Below are 21,003 nucleotides of genomic sequence, written 5' to 3' on the forward strand. Positions count from 1 at the left end.
TCTCTTCGGTGTTTGCCTGCTATGTTTTCGATTTCTCTCTTTCTTGTTTTCAAATTTCTCTTTCTTGCGCTTTCAAGACACCAAGTAATGGTTTTGACATGCTTGGGTGGATAGCTATTTGGAAAGTTAGATTTTTAAGTATTTTGGATAAAACTAAAACAGTAAAAATAATCACAAATGTATGAAATAGCTTTTAATTGAATCAATTCGAAACTTAGACACCAATAAACTCAAAATTTTGAAATTTATAAATCTAAGTTTTCAAAGGAATTTTTTTTATTTTTAGTCAAAGTAGGTGTTTTAGATAAAAAAATTTATATTTTGATTTATGAAAACATGTTAGAAACACTATAATCAGTGCTAAATTGTCAAAAAAAAAATGAAAAGAGTTGAGAAGATTTGAAGTTTTGGTTCATAAGTAACAACAAAATTTTAGGCATTAAAGTGTAACAAAATGTTTTTGAATATGTCATGTAACAACAATATTTTTCAACATGGCGTGTAACAACAATATTTTTTTTTCAACATAGCATGTAACAATATTTTTTAATTATTACGTGTAACATGTTTTTTTACTTGGCGTGTAACAACAATATTTTTTTTCAACATGACGTGTAACAACCTAATCATGGAGTGTAACAACAGTATTTTTTTTCAATATAGCGTGTAACAACTAAACCATGACTTGTCACATATTTTATTACATGACGTGTAACAACCTAATCATGACGTATAACAACCTAACTATGGTTTGTTACATATATTTGTACATGGCGTGTAATAACCTAACCATGACTTATCACATATTTTTGTACATGGCGTGTAACAACCTAATCATGACGTGTAACAATCTAATCATAACTTGTCACATTTTTATACATGGTGTGTAACAACATAACCATGGCTTGTCACATATTTTTGTACATGGCGTGTAACAACTTAACCATGACGTGCAACATCATAGTGTGTAATTTTATTAAGGGTAATTTTATCAAATTTGACTAAAAATAGTTAAAATTATAAAGATGATTATTTTTAAAAATATCTTATCTTTAAGGGTTATTTTTTAAAATGTCTCTTTTCTTGTCCTTATATCCTGTTCAACTGTTGGTCTCTTTTTGTTCTAAACTTTTAGCCACAGAGGTCTGGGCGCAGATGTAAGCCTGTAAACATAGCAAAAGTTGGAATCCACTTTCTAGCGAAACATCATCCTATAAACTTTTATTCAAGGATCTTTTTCATTAAAATATGTAGTCCTATAGGAGTTACTGCAGTCAATATAGTTGTTCAGCAGAACTTCCTGGGTTTTAGCAATGAAGATTTGCAATGGGAGTCAATATTAGGTAGCTAGCTAGTAGTTAATTCAAAAGCATTGACGAATCACGAATAGTCTTTGATTTGCTGGGACCAAGGGATTTAGGTTCAATTGCTTGTAATTCTTTTTTATGAAGAAATTATATTCCTTCTTTTCTCTAGAAATAAAGTCACGAATTGAAGGGCTGGTTTTTTCTTGGATCCTTGTTGAATCAGATTTCCAGGTTGAGCTAAGCCACCGCCTTGCCCTGCCCTGACTATGATGTATTAGTGGTTTGAAACTTATCATTCTCAAAGAAAAAAGATTGGACTGCGGCACCAACAAAAAGTTCCACTCGGGGTAAAGCTGGATATGATTCCATAAGGTCCCTTATCTTATCCATTGTCTTAAAGCACCAATTCCAGTTAACTGTATTAGCTGGTCTTTACTTTAAAAATGGTGTTATGAGTTTAATCGAATCACATTTTGTAAACTTGAACCTGATCATGAAAGAGACAAATCTATTCCAAATTTCTTATTCTTTAGTCATTTGGAGACGCTATAGTTATATAGCATTCTCTTTCCGCCCCATAATCCACAGAGACAGACAAACATAGAATAAACCTTCATGGTTCTTCGCTCTTATTTTAGTTGTATAACAACAATATCTGATAAACATGGCCTTAATTTCCGCAGCAAGGTTAAATGGTTGGGGTTGGGAGTTGGGACAAAACTTTTAGATTCAGTTCTTAGTGCTCCCGCCCCTCTTGTCATCGAAGGGAAATAAAAAAGAGTCAGAACTTTAATGTCCCTTCCAATCATATGTTAGATTGAACTAGGGATCTAATTGAGAGAAGGGAAATATAAGCTCTGCCATCCTGGCAGATGCCTACATACTACTTGATGCAGAAAAACTATATTTTAAACTGTTTACTGCTAAAAAGTGCCAAAAGAGAGTTTTGCTTTATTGCTAGAGCAAATATAGTTGGATTTTCGATTTCTTTAACTTGCAAAGTGGCTTAGTTGTGTCATAAAGGTGCTTCAAGCATGAATTATATCTTATTTTCTAAATGGAAAAAGTGCTGCTTTGACAAAGAAGGGAAGAAGGAAGAGAGACAACGTCTTTTTTTTTTTTTTTTTCTTTTTCATGCTTTAGATAAACAGCGACCCCTTATATCAGCAGATTCTTATGTTTCATTTACTTCTCCAGTCTCCACCCATTAGACAGATGTCAGCTTCAGAGGTGCTGACAGTAGGATTTAACGAGCCTTATACTTTGCAACTCATTCCATGATCGACAGGCACTCAACAATGTATGATAAAGGTTATTAGTACATATTTTCTGACTTGAAGTAGAAAATGAAGAAATAACTGCACGATTGTCACTCGAGCGGAATAGCTAATTCTCATGTGGTGAGGTATCAGTGCTTCATTCTATAATATCACTCTGAAGATTTGAGCACCGAAGGAGAATCCAACCTACAGGAGAGTAGGATATTATAGTCTTGTTTATCTTATCCATGGATCATGGTCACTTCAAAATTCTAATTGAGACATTGAGCACCAATCAACAGTGGTTATCGGTCATTTATGCTAGTTTTGGTGGTGTTTTCTAGTTTACTTTTTACGAGCTAACTTACGATCTTCTTATCCACTTTGAGCCTTATGATCAAAGGAATACCATTTTATACATACATGTACGGAAGCTAATAAACAAAACAAGTTAAAAGAGGTCGTTTCCATCCACTATCTTCAAGAGGGCCCCTGAAAATAAGAATAACAATAAAAAAATTTAGATTAAATTATACAATTATTCTACGTACTCTACATAAAGGTAAATTTAATCTTTATATAATATCTTGTACAAATTGAATCCTTCTATTTTTGTGAATTGTAAATATTAGTTCAATCAATAAGAGCATCAATTCCTCCATTAACTCTGTTGATGTGGATATTGACTGCGATAATATGAAAATTTAAGTTGACGCGATGTTTTTTAAAAATTTTAAAATTATGTAATGTGAAACTTTTTTTAATTGTGTGATTTAATTTTTGAAATTGGACGCCCAACATGTCATAATGGAATATATTATACTTTATTTTAGAATAAAATTAGTAAAAATTTCCAAAAGCAAATTTGAAAATTAAAAAATGTAATGTGGAACTTTTTTAATGGTGTGATTTAATTTTTGAAATTGGACGCCCAACATGTCATAATGGAATATGTTATATTTTTATTTTTGAATAAAATTAATAAAAATTTCCAAAAGCAAATTTTAAAATTAAAAAATGTAATGTGGAACTTTTTTAATGGTGTGATTTAATTTTTGAAATTGGACGCCCAACATGTCATAATGGAATATATTATATTTTTATTTTAGAATAAAATTCATAAAAATTCCCAAAAGCAAAACAAATATGAACTTAATGTATATTAATATATTAATGAAATCTTTTCTTACAACTAAACATTTTGTAATAATCCAAGTTCAGCTTTTTGAGTTTAAACTAGATGGTTCTTAAAAGTTCAAGTTGTTAGCAATGATAGACTTAAATTATTATAAAAGTCTTAATAATTATATTCACATTTGATGTAGGATTTAGGATATCACACTTGAAAATTTTCAGCTTGTTAAGTTCTACCAAAAGATCGGGTTCAAGGCAGTGTATCAACCTGGTAATCATGGGTGAAAAAGGCCTAAAAAATCATGGGATTGTGTTGAAAAAGGCCTTGAGAGCATAATGGGATTGTGTTGTTATTATTTGTTTGTTTCTCATTTCCCTATATACTCTAACAATGCCTTTCACTAATCATATAAAACAATTACCGACCATAGAAGAACCATATAGATATAGGTGAACTAATTTTGTCAGCGAGAGAGAAACCTATGGTCTGATCGAATCAAAGAGTCAAAGCACTTCCAATATGCAATCTTTTCTTTTCATTGAACTTCTTTCTTCCGGGGTGCATGTATATCGCAACATGCGAATCATGTGTTTACGCGGCAGGAAATGGTGGTAGGTGCCCTTGAATGGGAGGAGCTCCCAGCTCCATTTGAAATTCCTCATTCTCCAATTGGCTTGAAAGAGTGACATTGTATTTGGATTCTTCTAAGGCATTCCAAACCGCACTCAGTACAATTATTTTTGCAGTTTTTCAAGAAACTTACATGCTTCTGTTGTCTGTATTAGAATTTCTTTATGGTCGTCCAAAACCCTTTTCTATCAGCTTTTTAATGTCCTGTTAGGACGGATCCACTGAGCAATGTGGTGGGCCGGCAATGTGCTGTCCCGCTCCCTCATAGATAATGAGTACTTCATAGATGCTCATCTCTAGAAGATTGAGGTAAAACTTGATAGCTGGACTTGGTTGTGGGATTCTGCAGGAAACGATAATCCTCCTTGAAACAAGTCAACTTTTCAAGTTTTCTTTTGATTTTATATGGAAGTAGATGCCCAATAATCCCAAATCTGATTGGGCTATTAGAAACCATATTATATTATTAATTATATTAGAAAAAATTGTAAAAAATGATCATCTTCATAACTTGATTTCAAAAATAAACATTAAAATAAAATTAACTAGTTTTAACCATATTTAGTCATGAGTTGATAAAAATATTTTTGAAATCATTTTAAATAAATTAAACCATTTATCACAATTTCTCTCCATTTCCATCTCTGTTTCCGATTTCTTTCTCTTACCATCTAACTCTCTCTAATTTTATCGATTTCTTTCTTCAACATTTGTCTGCTGTGCTCCTAATTTTTCTTTCTTGTCTTTCAAGACGCCGAGAGATGGTTTTGATGTGCTTGGGGTGAGTGACTATTTGAGAAATTTAATTTTTAAGTGTTTTGGATAAAACTAAAATGATAGAAATGATCACATATGTTTAAAATAGCTTTTAATTAAGTCAATTTGGGGCCTATGCACTAATAAACTCAAAAATTTGAAATTTATAAACTTAGGGTTTCAAAAGAAATTTTTTTTAGTTGAAATTGGTGTTTTAGATAAGGAAAATTATATTTTGATTTATGAAAATATGTTAAAAACATTTTAATCAGTGCCAAATCGTAAAAAAAAAATGAAAAGAGTTGAAAGAATTTGAAATTTTAGTTCGTAAGTAACAACAACATTTTATGCATTAAAGTGTAACAACATTTTTTAAATATAGCGTGTAACAATAATATTGTTTTAACATGACATGTAATAACAATATTTTTTTCAATATAATATGAAACATATTTTTGTACATGACGTATAATAATAATATTTTTTTTCAATATGACGTGTAACAATTTTTTTTAACCATATCTTGTAACATGTTTTTATACATGATATGTAACAACAATATTTCTTTCAATATGGCGTGTGACATCATATGCACTGCATATAACATCATGTGCACTTGATATAAAGAGATTTAATACATTACGTATAATATATTTTTGTATATGACGTGTAACATCATGTGCATGACATGTAATATCATGTACACTTGAAATAAAAAGGTTTCATTAAAAATAATTTTACCCAACTTGATTAAAAATAATTAAATTTATAAAAATATTATTTTTAAAAACATCTTTATCTTTAAAGATTATTTTTTAAAATGCCTCATTATATTGGGAATTCAAGGGAAGCTGAAATCAAGCGAGCTTTATCTGCGAGACAGAAGCTGTAACCAACAGGGACGGTTTACTTGGATTCGGATCAATCTCCAGCCAAACTAAAGTTATGACTTATGAATAAAATTGGTTTGAACTTCAACTTTGAACCTGGAACTCGGATGGATACTAGACATGTGTGCAAAGTTCTTTTGTGTTCCTAAATACTAATTGCTATTGGACATTGGCATTAGAAATCAGGGAATGCTAGCTTTTTTTTTTCCTTTATTTCTTTTCATGTCCACCTTTTTCTATTGATTTGGCCGTGCCTTTGACATTTATATTTTTTTAAAGCATACGCTGTATTGTGTCACGAAATTCTATATCGAATACTAATAAAGAATTTTAAATTTATAAAAATAAACATCCTATATCCTATCAAATTACTTTTTGAATGAAAATATAATAAAATAATATCATAATAAATTTAAACTCAATTTCAATGTCGCATCAAACACTTCAAGAAGTGAAATAGATAAAGTGACTCGATCTGTAATGAAAGTATTGTAAATTCATATGAAAGGGAATATTATAGATCTTATATCGAATACATAAGGAAAGAATTTTAGATTTATAAGTATAAGCACTACACATCTTATAAAATTAATTTATTAAAAAAATAATAATCTTATGACATTTGTATTTCATTGTGATTATATATATGTATATATATATGTATTAAAGTGATTTTTTTTGTGTCTACGTGGAAAAAGTGTAAATATAATGATTGATAAATTTTATTTAGGTCCATTACAGACGGGCCGAGATCAACGCCCCCTTCTTTCTGCTCTTATCTCCATCTCTCATCCTCTTCCTACCAATCCTCTCTCAGCCTAATTTCCTCTCCTTCTTTCCCTCTTCTCTATTCCTTCTTAATTTCTCATTCTGCATTTTTTTGTTTTTAGACGAAAGTACCCTTGACAAATGACGAAATTCTTCCCTTATTTTCTTGGACAACTTATGAACAGCCTTGTAGCTCACTTTATGTTATTGATAGATGAGGAATTTGGACTTTGTATGTATTTTTTTTTTTTTGATCAACTTGGGTTTTAAAACATGAGGGACCTAAATTTAGTACGGACCAGGACCACTGAACCTCAAATTCCAGTTCACGATCCCTTAAAAAGGGGACTGACCTCATTCTATACCAACTTGTTCTTCCTTCTAAGCACATGCTGGGGGAATTGAAGGCTTCTTTTCTTAAAGCTTTAAACTTTGTCTGCATAAGATCATGACTTGGACACAAATCTAACACTTTCTGTTCACTTGTAGTTTTTTTTTTTTGTCGTATCAAATTCATCATATGATTGGACCTTTTAAGAATCTCTTGAAAATGTGTGGAATAAATTTTTGTAATTTTATTTTGTAAAATTATATATATTTACGAATAAAAATTACTATAATTATAATTAAATTCTCAACATGTGTTACTAATTGGTCTTATATATGTTTATCATCCATACTTGAAGCACCATTAACGTATGAATAAGTAGGCTTACAGAGTGATTAAAATGGGAATTCAACACCATATATAGTGCTTAAATTAATAGTCATAACCCATTGATCTTCACTTCATAAGCAGATTGGCAAAATTAATATAGACTTTGATTATCAACAGTTCTTATCTGTAGACATATTGGAAAGTACTTCACTAAGTTGACTAGGAGAAGAACAAAAACAAAAATTAACTAAATGTTGATGACATGATAGTGGACTTGGGTCGGTTTTGATACCATTTGATAACATTAATTATGCACCTATATGTGTTTAGATAAATATTATTAGTTTTAAGGCATTAGTTTAAATTACTTTTAGCATCATTTTGAGGAATGTGGACTGTCTAATCACAATCGTGGGACTCTGAATTTTGATTTAAAAGTAAAGTCAAAGAGCAAAATATATAAGATTGTACTGTGCCAATCATATCTTGGATAAAATCCCCGTGTTTCAAGCGGCTAATTTACCCAACTCTATCTGGATTAATTATTAGTTCTCATTCTCCTGTACATTCCCAGCAAGCAGCAGAAGGAATCCCACTTCCAGTGATTTATAGAAGAAGTTCTTTCCAATAAATGTTGCTTTCATATCCTAAATTAGAAGTAGGTCATGATTTTTGAGATGACAGCACCTTTCTATCTAGATTTGGAAAAGCAGCAAAGGTCGAGCACTTTCAATGGCTCCTTTTTCTCCTTTTCTTCCCATCATCACCAAATTAATAGAAGGTAGAGTGGATAAAACTACTACTACATAAAGGCTTCGGCATTCAATGTTAAGATATGCTCCAAGCTCTCTCATTTCATTTCCACATTCAAGCTAGTATCATTCGTAAGCTGATTAAGTTATTCACTATTCAAATCCTTCCTCAGGCATCTAGCCATCTATCTAGGTTGTATGAAGACAAAAGAACAACTTTTACAAGAATTGCTAAGTGAATGTTGCACTGTAAAGTCTACTCCAAGGCATAGACCTAACAATTTTCTCGTTCTTTTTCGTGGTTTAATTTATTGGAAGATTTATTCGCGCAGACCTAACAATTTTCTTGTTCTTTTGTGCTTTAATTTGTTGGAAAATTTTAAAAGTAAGCAAGATTAGTTGACTAATATTCAATGACAATCAATCGATCAATATTTAATGAAAATCAATTAATGTGAAACAAGTGTCAAAATTGAAGACTGTAAGCATGTTAAATTGATTAATATTCTCGACTAAAGTTAGATTTAAAAAGTTTTACTTTTTAAATGAATTAATTGATTAATTTTGATAATTTTGTGCTTTTTAAAATGTATTTAATAATTGGATATATTAGTGCAAGACGCAAACAAATAAAGTTTAATTATATTTTAAAACTATTGAATTAAACTTGTTGCACACCATAAATAGTGAGAGCAAAATAAATATGAAGGAGAGTACTGATACGTTGCAGCATGCTCGAAATTAATTCTATTGATTTTTTTTTTACTTTCCGTACACACACATTTAACAACATAATTATTAGACAATTATTGTACCTGGAAATCATTTAAGTATCAAGTTGTATGCTGCACATGTTGGATTTATAATCTGACATGACCTAATCCTACCACAAGAGAATGAAACAATCATATCACTAGTAGGTATGCATATAAGAGAGAGTGGACCTGAATTGATATTGAGAAAATCTTTGGGAAACTAAATTAATATATAAAGGACAGTTTTAAATTAAACAAAATTTCATTCTTTCTGTCCAGAAAACTTTTGCAATTTGATATCAGAACAATCAACCAGGGGAGCAGAATTGAACCGGAAAGAGTGCTTAAAATAAGTGCAAAAAACCCAACATGAGCTCAGTGCTGTCATATTCAACCCCCTTTGTGCAAAAGTCATAAGCGTACGTATACATATTGGTGAAGGTGCAAGGGTATTACCAAACCAAAGAAGTTCACATTAGTCGGAGAGAATATCCCATGCTCTCAATTAAACAAATTTGTGTTAAGCATTCTATTTTTCTCAGAAAATGGAAATAAGAGGAACGGAGGAAGTCAGGAGTCCTGGTTAATCCTCCCTCATGAAAGTGAGAAGGCTACAAACAGAAGAGACTGCCAGGAATGGGAGTTCTTCTAAATTTTCATTGTCATATATATCACTGCAAATTCTTAATAACTGAAGCATTAGTTATTGAAAAGGTAGAATCCGATATAGGAATTCTATTCAACCAACATTGATCAGATACATTACAATAATTCGGCACTTATTCCATTTGACATATTCTGCCAATAACCAGTTTCTGGTGACAAAATTTGATTTCTATCATCAGAGAATGCTAGCTACTTTCTGCCGTGAACGATATCCAGCTCTATGGAATATCTGTACTACTGATAATTAGCTGATCAGTGATGTTTCGGATCTGGTCCTCCAGGACTCAGACGTTTCGACGCATACAGGTTCTTCGTGTATTCATCTATGAGTGGTACGCTAAACTGATGCACTTTCCCTGAACTAGTCGTAATGGACAATGCTCCAAAAGAACTAGTTGTGGTCTTTCCCTCGACGTATGGATTGAGAACACGGCTTTCAGACCTTGGTACTGCGTGCAATATAATCAGTATCAAGCATGCACAAAAACGCAAGCTAGCCATATGCGGTCTTTGTCTTGTGCAGGTCCAAGCTTGGAAGAGGTGGCGTATATATAGGCTAGAGAACTGTTACTTTCAGCCATTCAAATTGGTGAAAAGGACCTCCAAATTAAAAACGTGATATTGGTTTTCATGAAATCCAAGATGCCTAATTCATACTTGCAGATGCTGCAAATATGTGTGGTGCATATAAATTTTCAGCATGGGCGTGTATGTTTCAATTTGTCTTTGATTACCCTGTAGACAAATCTTCTAGGTTTTTAGGCCACGTAGCTTTCTTCAACTTTGCTTCCTCCTCATCCAATGGCAAATATTTAAGAGTCACGATCTTCACGTCTGAGTAACTTTGGGACAGATCCACTACTTCAAAGTGGTGTGCTGACAAAATTATATTGGCCTTGCTCGCCTCTTGAGTGCTCTAACCATGCTCATAATTCATAGGCCAAGAAAATCAAAGTAAAACTAAGTCAACTCATGTAGGCCAAGTTCTTTCCATTTTACATGGATCTTATTCTGAGATTCCATATTATTGCTTTGATCAAATTAGATCGTGATACTGTGTATAGATTCATTCTATATGTTCTCAATGGTAGGAAAGAGTGAAAGCTCTAACGACCATTGAAAATATGCTAGTGCGTTTCTTCTTTTCATTTCTGTCCTTCACATGGGCCAAACCACAGGCTCCCCACCAATCAATTAGCATTAATTGGAGTCTATTTTCTGATTGTGGGAACAGTTGACCGGAAAGAAGCAGAGCAGCAGTAATTTTAGGTTTCTGAAGCCAACTTAATTGATTTGTATCATATCCCAAACTTTCTATTCATCCAACTGTTTGAGCATCGATACAGAAAAGGGTCATTTGGATGTTAAGACATATGATAAATGTGAGTAATGTATAATTCAGGTTTACAAACACCCACATTTCAGCTTTCCTTGGTGCATAAATATATTTGCCAGACCAAAAAAAATAATGTAAGCATTCTGACTCTCCAGGAAATCTAATGAGAGGGGCAGAGGAAGTTCACTGTCCAAGTCAAGTATTCTGTCTAGAGAGTGAAAAGTCCACAAAACAGAAGAGATCGGCCAAGAGTATTCTTCCGACGATAATACACAAAATGCAAATTAAAGATAACACGCAAAATGTATTCAAATAACATGGATCAGATGCATTGTATTATTTGATAGTTGAAAATTTTGTTATTGCATCCAACATATTTTGTCAGTACAACCATTTCTGATAACAATTTTATTTCATTCATCCGAAGATGCTATGGCTGCTTTGTGCCACGATGCCGATAACTAGATCTAGCTCTGACGAAAATTCAGTGATGTTTCGGATCAGGACCTCCTGGACTTATACGCTTTGACTCGTCGGGGTTTTCGTTGTTGTCCTCATCTCTGACCTCTAGCTTAAACTGATACACCGTCCCTGAACTAGTAGCGAGGGACAACATTCGAAAAGACCTGGTAGGACTTCTTCCCTCAATGTTTGGATTAAGAAGGCGACACTCAAACCTTGAAACTAAGTACAATATCAGTAGCAGGCATGCAAGAAATCGCCAACTACCCATTTTCTTTGCAGGGGTTTCTGAAATGCAGTTTTATTGTACGGGGTTCAAGCTTGAATCTGCAGTCAGTATTTATAGGCCACGGAAACGTTGCTTTCCATTGTACCAATCAAAGATAGTGAAAGGACCTTAAAAAAAGCATGAAATGATTATCATAAAGTGCAATTGACCCGTGATTCATACTCGCAGATTGATGAATAAAATGCCTATGATACATATAATTTTCAGCAATGGAGGACTCTGATTACTGTAAAACTAGACTTTCTTTTGGGCATTTAAGAAAGCTGACTAGCCCTCCTCAACTTCAACTTTTCCTCATTATCCACTTGAGCATGGAAGAGTCGCGACTTCTCGAATTCTTGTAAAGGCTAAAGCAGAGTTGAACATAATGACAATAACAAACTCCCGTTAATCATTTTCTGTCTTTATTAGAACTCCATCTTATGTCATCTAAGGTTTCTTTATTACATCCTTGGACCACATGTCGAATCCACTATAGATCAAAGTGGTGTGCTGACAACACCATCTTTGCTTTGTTTGAATTTCTCGAGTGCTTCTTCTTCATGCTGTTGCCATGGGAATTGAAGATTCGTCAACTCAAACGTTCAAAATCATAGTGAAACCAACAGTCAGCTGATGTAGGCCAAGTTTGTTCCACTTCCAATGAATCTTATTCGGGAATCAAATTTAAATTTAAGTGTAGATTCACTCTTTTTTTCTCAAAGATACGAAATCGCGAGCTGTGTGATAACTATAGGAAAAGATGCTAAATTAAAACCAGCAAATTGTTTCATACTTTTGTTTTGTTTTTTCCTTTTATTTTCTTCTGCCATTCCTAGTTTGCTAAAATAATGGCACCACAAAGAATATCTATTGATTGAGCCTAATTTCAAACCAAACCCAAAGTCCAAACCCACCCATAGACTCAAATTTTAATACTAATTACAATATTAATAACAATTTAAAATTTATTTGAATTAAATTCAAATAAAAATGTATGGATAATTAATATTTTATTAATTTAGGCTGGGCTAAACTTGGGTTTGAAAATCATAATTGAAGCCCAACCCAAAACAAGCGGAGCTTACGGGCTTGGATATACCCAACCCATGAACATGGAAGACATGTTAGCATTAATTGCGGCTACAAACAATAAATAAATCTGGCAGAAGCAGAGAGACAGTGACTGTTCATTTTGTCTGGCTTAACTCAGCTGCTGCAACTTGGAATCCTACGAGGAACGATCAAGAGAATATTGCTTGGCAAAGACTTATTCACAAGCATGCACTAAAGAAAGGATCAAAACTTGGTGTGTGACTGAAATTGTATATTTTCTTTGTAGCAATGCAGAGGAGACCGGAGATCATCTGTTTTTCTCTTGTTCCTTAAGCGAGCAGGTATAGGGGAAGCTAATTCAACTATGTGACTTGCCCAAGAGCATTGGTGACTGGCATAGTGAATTTGCTTGGGCACAATACAGCTTAAAGGAGAGAAGGCACTCATTTCACTCCTTCTAAGGCTTTTTTGGAGTACTCTCATTTTCAGAATTTGGATGGAGCGTAATGATAGGCTATATAGGAGAAGGTAGAGAACATCAGATGAGATTACCAACAGCATCAGGGAGGCTGTTAACCTAAGACTGGCTAGAAGCACCACAATTGCCAGTGATCCAGTTAACAGAAAATTTTGCACAGCTTGGGGACTAATTGAAAATATTTACTCTGTAATTGCTTACTTTGCTGATGTTACAATTCTTCTTAATATGCTATCAGGATAGCTGTTGAATTTGTAACAGGTTCTCTCACTTGGTTTTATTGGGTAATAAAAAATCAATTATCAAAGAAGAAGAAAATGATATTTCATTTTAACGTGATTAATTTAATTACTCAGCAGATTAGAAAACATGAAAGAGGAGAAAATTCAATCATTTTATTATCTAATATAAGGGCATATTTTATTTTGAGACATATCATAACATGAAACCTGTGTATAAATGTATAATTTAAAGTGCAAAAACACCAATAAAAGAAAGAATAAAAATAGAACCTCAATCAAGCAGATTGAGTCGTTGACAAATGAATCACCCAAGTGCATTGTGGGTTGGATGTAGGAACTATCTGAAATTTTTACTTTCATACGCCAAACATGTCTTGTTGCAAATCGATTCGAGCCCATCTTCAGCTCTCCTCTTTCTGCATTTGGGTTGGTAAACCAAAGCTTGGGAAGAAACGAGATTCGTTGTATTGGATTGAGCCAGAGTAGAATAGATTTCTGGAAGAATGAGATTGGTAATGTCTTCAAGGGGCTTCCTTTTTCTTCCTTTTTGATTGGTCGAGGATGAAGATTTTTTGAGAACTGATGGGGGCTGTTTTGAAGGGAAAGGAGGGATGTTCTCCTTGTTGTCATTTTCACAAAGGGAGAGAACAGCCATTTGGTTTAGAGTGAGAGAGAGGGAAGAGAAGGAGAAGGAGGAAAGAAAGAATGGGAGGCAGTGGTGAAATGGTGGAGGCCTGGAGGGGAAGAGGGGATGTAAGTAGTGGTGGGTTTTGGAGGGTAGGAAGTGAAAGATTTCAATTCAAGTTGTTTTCGGATGTCTACATTTTTTTTTTTAGTTTTGGTTTCATGGAGGGAACTTTGGAGGGGAGAAAAGAATGGCTCAGTTTGGTGTGATTTGGGAAGAATTTTTTAATTTTCAGTCTATGGAGGGAGGCAGGAGGCGGAAACATTTTTTGTTCTCCTTTTTGAGGTTTGAATGAATTGTCAAGGTTAAAGGTCCCCAGACCTAAGACAAGGCGCGCTTTTTTTTTCTGTACAAATTGGGGCACAAGGAGGGAGAACAAAAATTTTACCGTCACGACACCGCTGGACTGGACCGGACCCTATTAGTCCAATTCCTATGGCTATCATTTGAAATTCAAACCCCTGGCTTTTTGGAAATCTGTAGTGTTTTAGGCCTCTGGTGTCTTGATGTCTACTAATGAATTTTGAATTGAAAAAGAATTTCAAATGTAATTTTAAGCATAAAAAACAGTAGAATTAACTGCATATCAATAAAAATCTTTTTTAGGAAATTTTTTATCTTTTAAGTGATAGGATATACTAGTAATTCTCAAAACCAGGTCCCACCTTCTTTTTCCCGAATCAGATTGCATCTCTAGCGTTGAGGTCCCAAGGAAAACCATTATATGAAGTTCAAGAAAGAATAGCAATACTACTACGTGATTAAGAGAGCAAACATACTTAGGGTTCTAGCCTTAAATATATAACAATCAATCAAAATGATGCGGCATTGTAAATCATATTCAGCCATCCAGATGATATAAGGACGTCTCTAAGTACCAACAGTATATTTAACCATAAAACACTTGGTTCAAGTCCTAGCTTCAATGAGTCATGGAATTAAGCAGAACTAGGCAATGAGATAAATGCAGGTAGAAAGCTGGAAAAGACAATCGTATTCAATCAACATAAATGGTAAAGTTTCTACCCATGCTGATTAACTCAAAGAACATGCACCCGCTCCTGAGATTCGCATGGAACAAGAACTTATCAACTAAGATGGGGATGAAATTTGAATTGCATGTGTGTGTGTGTGAGAGAGAGAGAGAGAGAGATACCTTACATTACATATGACCGCAGTTCTTGCCTTCGATCATGTTGGCATGTCCTTGGATATCAACAGCTCAGCAAATTTCTGAACCATATTAATGTTTTTAATCGTGAAGGAATGTGCAACTTTATTTTATAGCAATGCAAGGTAGCAGAGAAAATCTTATGATAGCAAATACAAATGGAAAGGATATCTTCTCTTCAAAGATGGGATGGTTAAGCATGAGTAAACTATTGTTGTTCACAATAGCTCTAACCAATAGTTCTTTGGCTTCCTCATGTTTCTTTTTCAGCATGTTGCATATCTGCAAATTAAAACATTTAACGAATATCCAATATCACTTTTCCAAAAAAAAAAAAACCACGAATATCCAAATATTTCTGGTGCGTAGTGGTTTTCCATATCTTAAATAGATTATAAATTAATTTAAATTCACTCAAACTGCATAAAGAGTACTGATTGTTTCTTGAAGTGAAAAAGATCAGCGACATAAACTGAACTTAAAAGCATAGTACTTTCATAGATGTGTTTAACTTACATCTTCAAGCTCCCTTCCATAAGCTTCAGCCTTTTCCACGTTCCCATCATTTTCCAGTTCTGTCATATTTACCTCCTGAGGAACTTCGAATCCAGAGGTCAGATGGTCACAGGGAATATCCTTGGTCGAAACCTCCATGTGATTTTTATGATTTTGAACCTAGCATAAACGTATGAAGTGACTGAAGTCAGATCTTGCCAAATATTGAACCATGTATGGGTTTAGTTCATAAGATACCTCCACATCAGCAACTCTTTCAGAAGTTTCTTTAGTATTTCTGCAGTTTTTATTAACATGTTATTCTAGTGAAGCTGCCTGTAAATTGATTACAATGTGTGTAGAGTTCGAAAGTAAATAAGACCTGCTTTCACTTGGTGATTGCAAAAGCCTTTTGAGGGGTTTCATCGACATTAAGTCTCCATGTGATTCCTATGGAATAGCTTTGAACAAATATTAGTGGCACTTCATATAAATGTCAAGAACACAGACGTTACAGCTTCTAGAAAACAATACTTTTTGCAATAACGGTGTCTTTGCATTTTTTAATGAAAAAGATAACTGCACTTTGAAAGCAGCAACTCATATCCAGAAAAGAAAAGAGGACCTGATATGTTTTCCGCTTCAAGGATGGGAGCTTTGGTGTTTCTTTCTCAGCATTTCCAACAGGAAGGACAACCTTAGATTTATTTCTTGGTGTATCCATGTTTTTCTCAAAGTTTCTCAATGAATTGGTTTCCCTCTGAGAATTTAGTTGATCTTTCTTTGGTCCTATAGTCCTACATCAAGGCAGGGACCGGCTTTATTACAAATTTTAACAGAGCAATCCCTCATTTAAAGACCTTGAAGAACATTGAGGTGATACATCAGCATCATACCTTGTACATTTGAAGCTAGAGAGAGCAGGTGTTTTCTTGGCTATGTTAGGTGCTTCAGAAAGAAGTTTCGGGTTCTGAATGGATTCTATTTTTGGAACCTGAGGTTTGAGATTTACAGATTTCTGGAGACCAGATTCAGTCGTCTTCTCAGCGTAGTTAAAAGAATTAGCTTTCAAACTGCAAGGAATCCACACAGGCTTGCAAAACTTATTCAACAATTTGCTCAAGGTTTCGAAGGAAATACATGGAAATTTAAGTAATGAAAAGATGATAGCTACTAAATAATACATTAAGTTTTAACATTTTAAATAGAAGATGGAGATTAAAATACAAAAAATTCACAATTATGCAAAAAAAGAATCACAAAGATAAAGCAAGAATCAGCAAAAATGTATAGAACTTGTAAGAAACGTGAGCAACACAGATAGAAGAAAATGTTTCCAAAAGAGAAAAAATCAATAACTAAATTAAAGCTCATCTGAGTACTTTTAATAGTCAAATTTATAAAGAGAGTTGTCCAAGATAATTTATGGATAAAAGCAACTAATGGCCCAGTAACGAAGATTATATGCCTTACGAGAACATCTTGACCTTTCACTTGCAGACTAATGAAACTTTGACCTAGAACCAGAGTTACATGACAGGCTCAATGCTTACTTTGCTTATTCTAAAAATTGCATGAAAGAATCATGTTTCTGGAGTAAAATTGACAGAAAAATATAGATATAAGCTCAAATATGGAAGCGATACCTAGCATTCTTTTCACTTCTTAAAAGGACAGTCACTCCTTTTGTTGCAGCTTTATCTTGCACACTTGATTTACCGACTAATTTGCTCCCACCATTTTGTACAACATCAGCATTGACACCATCCCTATTGAATATTGCATAGAAAATATCATCGTATAAGTGAAAATGATACATATTAATTGTTTCTAAAGTTAAAAGTTCTAATCACATTTCCAAAGGGACGACCAAACTTCAGAACACTGTTACAGAAAATTACAAAGGTTGTTGCCTCACCCGATATCACTAGAACTTCCAACATTGTTTTCACTTTGCAGCAAAACAGGCCTCCCTTCGGTCAACTCTTGGGAACTTAATTCTGAATAACCAACCAATTTTCTTCCATTTTGTTCTTCGCTGCCGTCAAAATCCTCCCTGTCAAAGATGAAAACAGTCTATCTATCTTGCAACAACACTAATTACAGTTGTTAGAGAAAGTATCGCACACCTTTTCTCTTTCGCGGGAGATAAATGCATGTCATCAATCTTTTTGCTGCTAAATGAGGAAACCTCTTTTCCAGTTGGTGATGGTTGATGCAACTGAAATTCGGTTTCCTCTGATCTTCCGAAAAATCTAGAGCGAATAGCCCCAGCTTCTTTGTCTTTTCTTGCTGTCGCTTCACTGGCTGTTGGTTCGATGCATCTAGTTCATCAAAGTTAGCATAAATATTAAAATCGGGTATAATTCTTAGTATCAAAGCTAATTGTAACATGTTATCATAAAACAGCAAGCGCTTTCTCGATCAGTGTAGCATAAGCAGTTACAGTAGCAGATGGAGTTATGTTTCTTTCTTCTCTTCAATCCTTTAACCAATAATCTCATAGTCAACTATTTCTCTCATTCACATAGTTCATCTCGAAAATCACTGATATAGAACATTTCAATTAATTAAACAATGATGGCACGTTGCCAAAATACTTGTAGACTATCTGACCTGTCCGATGAAACTAAAGGAAGTTCGGGAGTGGGATTCTGGATATCCTTCATGGCGCCAGTGTTGTCTACTATTTCTCTTGATAAGCTTGCAGTGGAAATATCTTTCAGAAGTATATCACCCAGCACTGATTGGCTGTCAACTATTTCTGCTGGGATATTGCCACCTGCCCCTTTTCTGTCATCTCTATCACTCTCTGATAGCGGAAATGTGCTCTTCTGGTGCAAATTTTCGTGTTTAGACCCCTCCTTGGTTATCATTGTGTCATTAACATTTTGATCTGCAGCTGAACTGGTATTTATTCGTCTTCTCTGAGAACAAACTTCTGCGTGCATGTTGGAAACAGGTTCGTGGTTTGAATTGTTTCCACTGAGGGAATCCATGGGTGAACTCTGTAAGGATTGCTGATCGTAGAGTTCCAAGGATACCGCCCTGTCTGACAAGGTACTTGATTTATATGTTTCTTTGGCATTCGTATCCACTGTTTTCTCTGGAGAAATTCTTGCTCCTTCTGCTGCAACCATATTTCCAGGTGCAAGCCCCTCTATAGGAACTGCTTGTGAAGGACAAGGGTCATCTATGGATTTGGGTGCCTCTGCCCCACATTTGGGTGTCTCAGCCTTTAAATTGGCCGCATCGCTTGTTACTGGAAGTTTTGCAGTTATCCAATCATCCTCAAGTGCCTGGTCAATTTTAGAAACTTCACTACTCTCCAAAGCAACTGCTTTGCTGTCCTGGCTTTTCTTACAAGTCTTCTCTCCTTTTGTTAGGCTTGGATCAAAATCAAAGCCATCCAACCTGCAGCCAATAAGATATGCAGTCTAAGAAAATAGAAGATTCGAATGTGAAGTTGACTTGCATGGCTGGTAAAAGATTTGACAGCAAAAGCTAAAACAATTTGATGATTCAAACATAAAAGTATATCCACTCACTCATTAAAATCAAAAGAGAAGGTAAAGTGATTTTTTTTCCCTTGTTGCTTTTCACTTGTAGTTTCCTCTTTAGATTTTCCCTTAGCTTTTGCATTTTCTTTTGAGGGTGATGAGAAGTCAAGATCGGGCATGTCCATTTTGAATGATGATAACTTGTCAAAATCACCATCCAGATTAAAATCCATATCCCTGATAAAGAAAAAATTTCTTCATAAGTGTTTAATTAGCAGTGGATGGTTCATACAAAACTCAGTTATTTATTCTACTCCGAGAAACACTGCACAAAGCACAGTGACTATATCTATTCTGAAGAAGGCATGGTGTGAACAATACACCCAACACAGATGAAGTGAGGTCATGAAAAAAAAGAAAGACAAAATAATAGTACACGATTTCAACACACGATATGCAGAATAGACTAACGGAGTGAGATCAAAGCAGCTATGTGCTGAGTGATACAATGAGACCCTCATTTTACAATAATAAACCAAAAGGTCCAAGAATTGGCAGCACTTACAGCTTGTCAAAGTTGAATGCCTTTTTCTTTCCCTTTGAGATTGTCTCAAAACTAAAATCCATAGCATCATCTTGTGTCACTGACATAGATTTCCAGGAGCTAAGGAAATCCTTTCCAATTTCCTCATCTGTTTTAAGTAGAATGTAGGATCTCAGTACATAATTCATTTCAATTTAAATAGCTGACACTAGAAATTGCATCTTCTTTAGACTTTAGAATTGATTGACAAACCACTTCTAGTCTTGGTAACACCTATAGGATTCCAGAGTAATCAATCACAAAACTTTGAGGGTCAGTGAACCCCAAAATGAGATTACAGGATGCTGATATTGTTTTTAACAGTGTATTCATTAAGGAATCGCTGCAATTAGCCATAGCTGCTCATGATTCTCCACTATAGAGCTACATGCTTTTCTAACTAGAACTTTCTAGCACAACCACTAATATCAAAATATTGCCAATGAGTTAGAAATGGAATGTAAAATTAAAAGATAACCCTGCACCATAATGTTTTTCCTGCTATTATTATCTCCAGGACAAGAATAGTGAAAAAACATTAAATTGAATTTTTTATGCATGCTATGCAGCCACAGGAATACCTATCAAGGATCCTTTCTCCTTTGATTTTGAACCAACAGCTGAATAAGTTTCCTTCTGTGGCTCTGCCATCTGCAAGCAACATAGATAAAACTTATTCTCAACTGAAGCCATCCAAAAGACTGTCAAAATGAATTGCTACAGGAAAGAAAGAAAACAAAATGGTGCTGCAGCAACATATTGAAGATTCAAGGACCCAAAGAATGGCGTAAAGTGTCAACATAATGAGAAAAGAAGTGACAAGTGACAACAAATTTCTCCAGATGGCTGTGGGGAGTAATATTCAGTTCCTGTACAGGTAAGTATTGTATCAATAAGATAAAAACATTCAGAACCATGTGATGTTGCTCATCAGATTACTATTCAACTAATCTAGATGGTGATATTTAGTGGTTATGGAGTAATGGACTACCTTGAGGTGCCTTTACTCATTCATATCAGATAGAGTATTTCATAGTTCATAATAAAGAAGGTATATAAAACTTCACCATGCGCCCTTTCAAAATCAAATTGAATATGAGATCCATCATCAACAAGATCCAATGCATGTTATCAAGGAAATGTGTATCGAA

General features: G+C 34.2%; 2 protein-coding genes across 2 annotated transcripts; both read right to left on the reverse strand.

Annotated features, from left to right (window-relative positions):
• Positions 1 to 13,552: 13,552 nt before the first annotated feature.
• On the reverse strand, positions 13,553 to 14,368 carry LOC148762266 (uncharacterized). Its single transcript, XM_088807589.1, is given in 3 exon segments — positions 13,553 to 14,210; positions 14,213 to 14,262; positions 14,301 to 14,368. Coding segments are annotated over 3 exon segments (573 nt in total). The 3' UTR covers positions 13,553 to 13,755.
• Positions 14,369 to 15,018: 650 nt separating this feature from the next.
• On the reverse strand, positions 15,019 to 20,544 carry LOC18596737 (uncharacterized protein At4g18490). The gene is made up of 12 exons (XM_088807673.1): positions 20,434 to 20,544; positions 19,835 to 19,961; positions 19,318 to 19,506; positions 18,827 to 19,183; positions 16,666 to 16,842; positions 16,395 to 16,566; positions 16,152 to 16,219; positions 16,028 to 16,067; positions 15,791 to 15,949; positions 15,446 to 15,556; positions 15,260 to 15,351; positions 15,019 to 15,164 (listed from the first exon to the last, which is right to left on the reverse strand). The coding sequence occupies exons 1-11, from the start codon at positions 20,501 to 20,503 to the stop codon at positions 15,295 to 15,297; spliced, it is 1,527 nt and encodes a 508-aa protein (XP_088663799.1). The 5' UTR covers positions 20,504 to 20,544; the 3' UTR covers positions 15,019 to 15,164; positions 15,260 to 15,294.
• Between the last annotated feature and the right edge of the window lie 459 nt (positions 20,545 to 21,003).

The sequence above is a fragment of the Theobroma cacao genome, chromosome 6, assembly GCF_053813885.1.
Source record: "Theobroma cacao isolate CCN51 chromosome 6, ASM5381388v1, whole genome shotgun sequence".
Classification (NCBI taxonomy): Eukaryota; Viridiplantae; Streptophyta; class Magnoliopsida; order Malvales; family Malvaceae; genus Theobroma; species Theobroma cacao.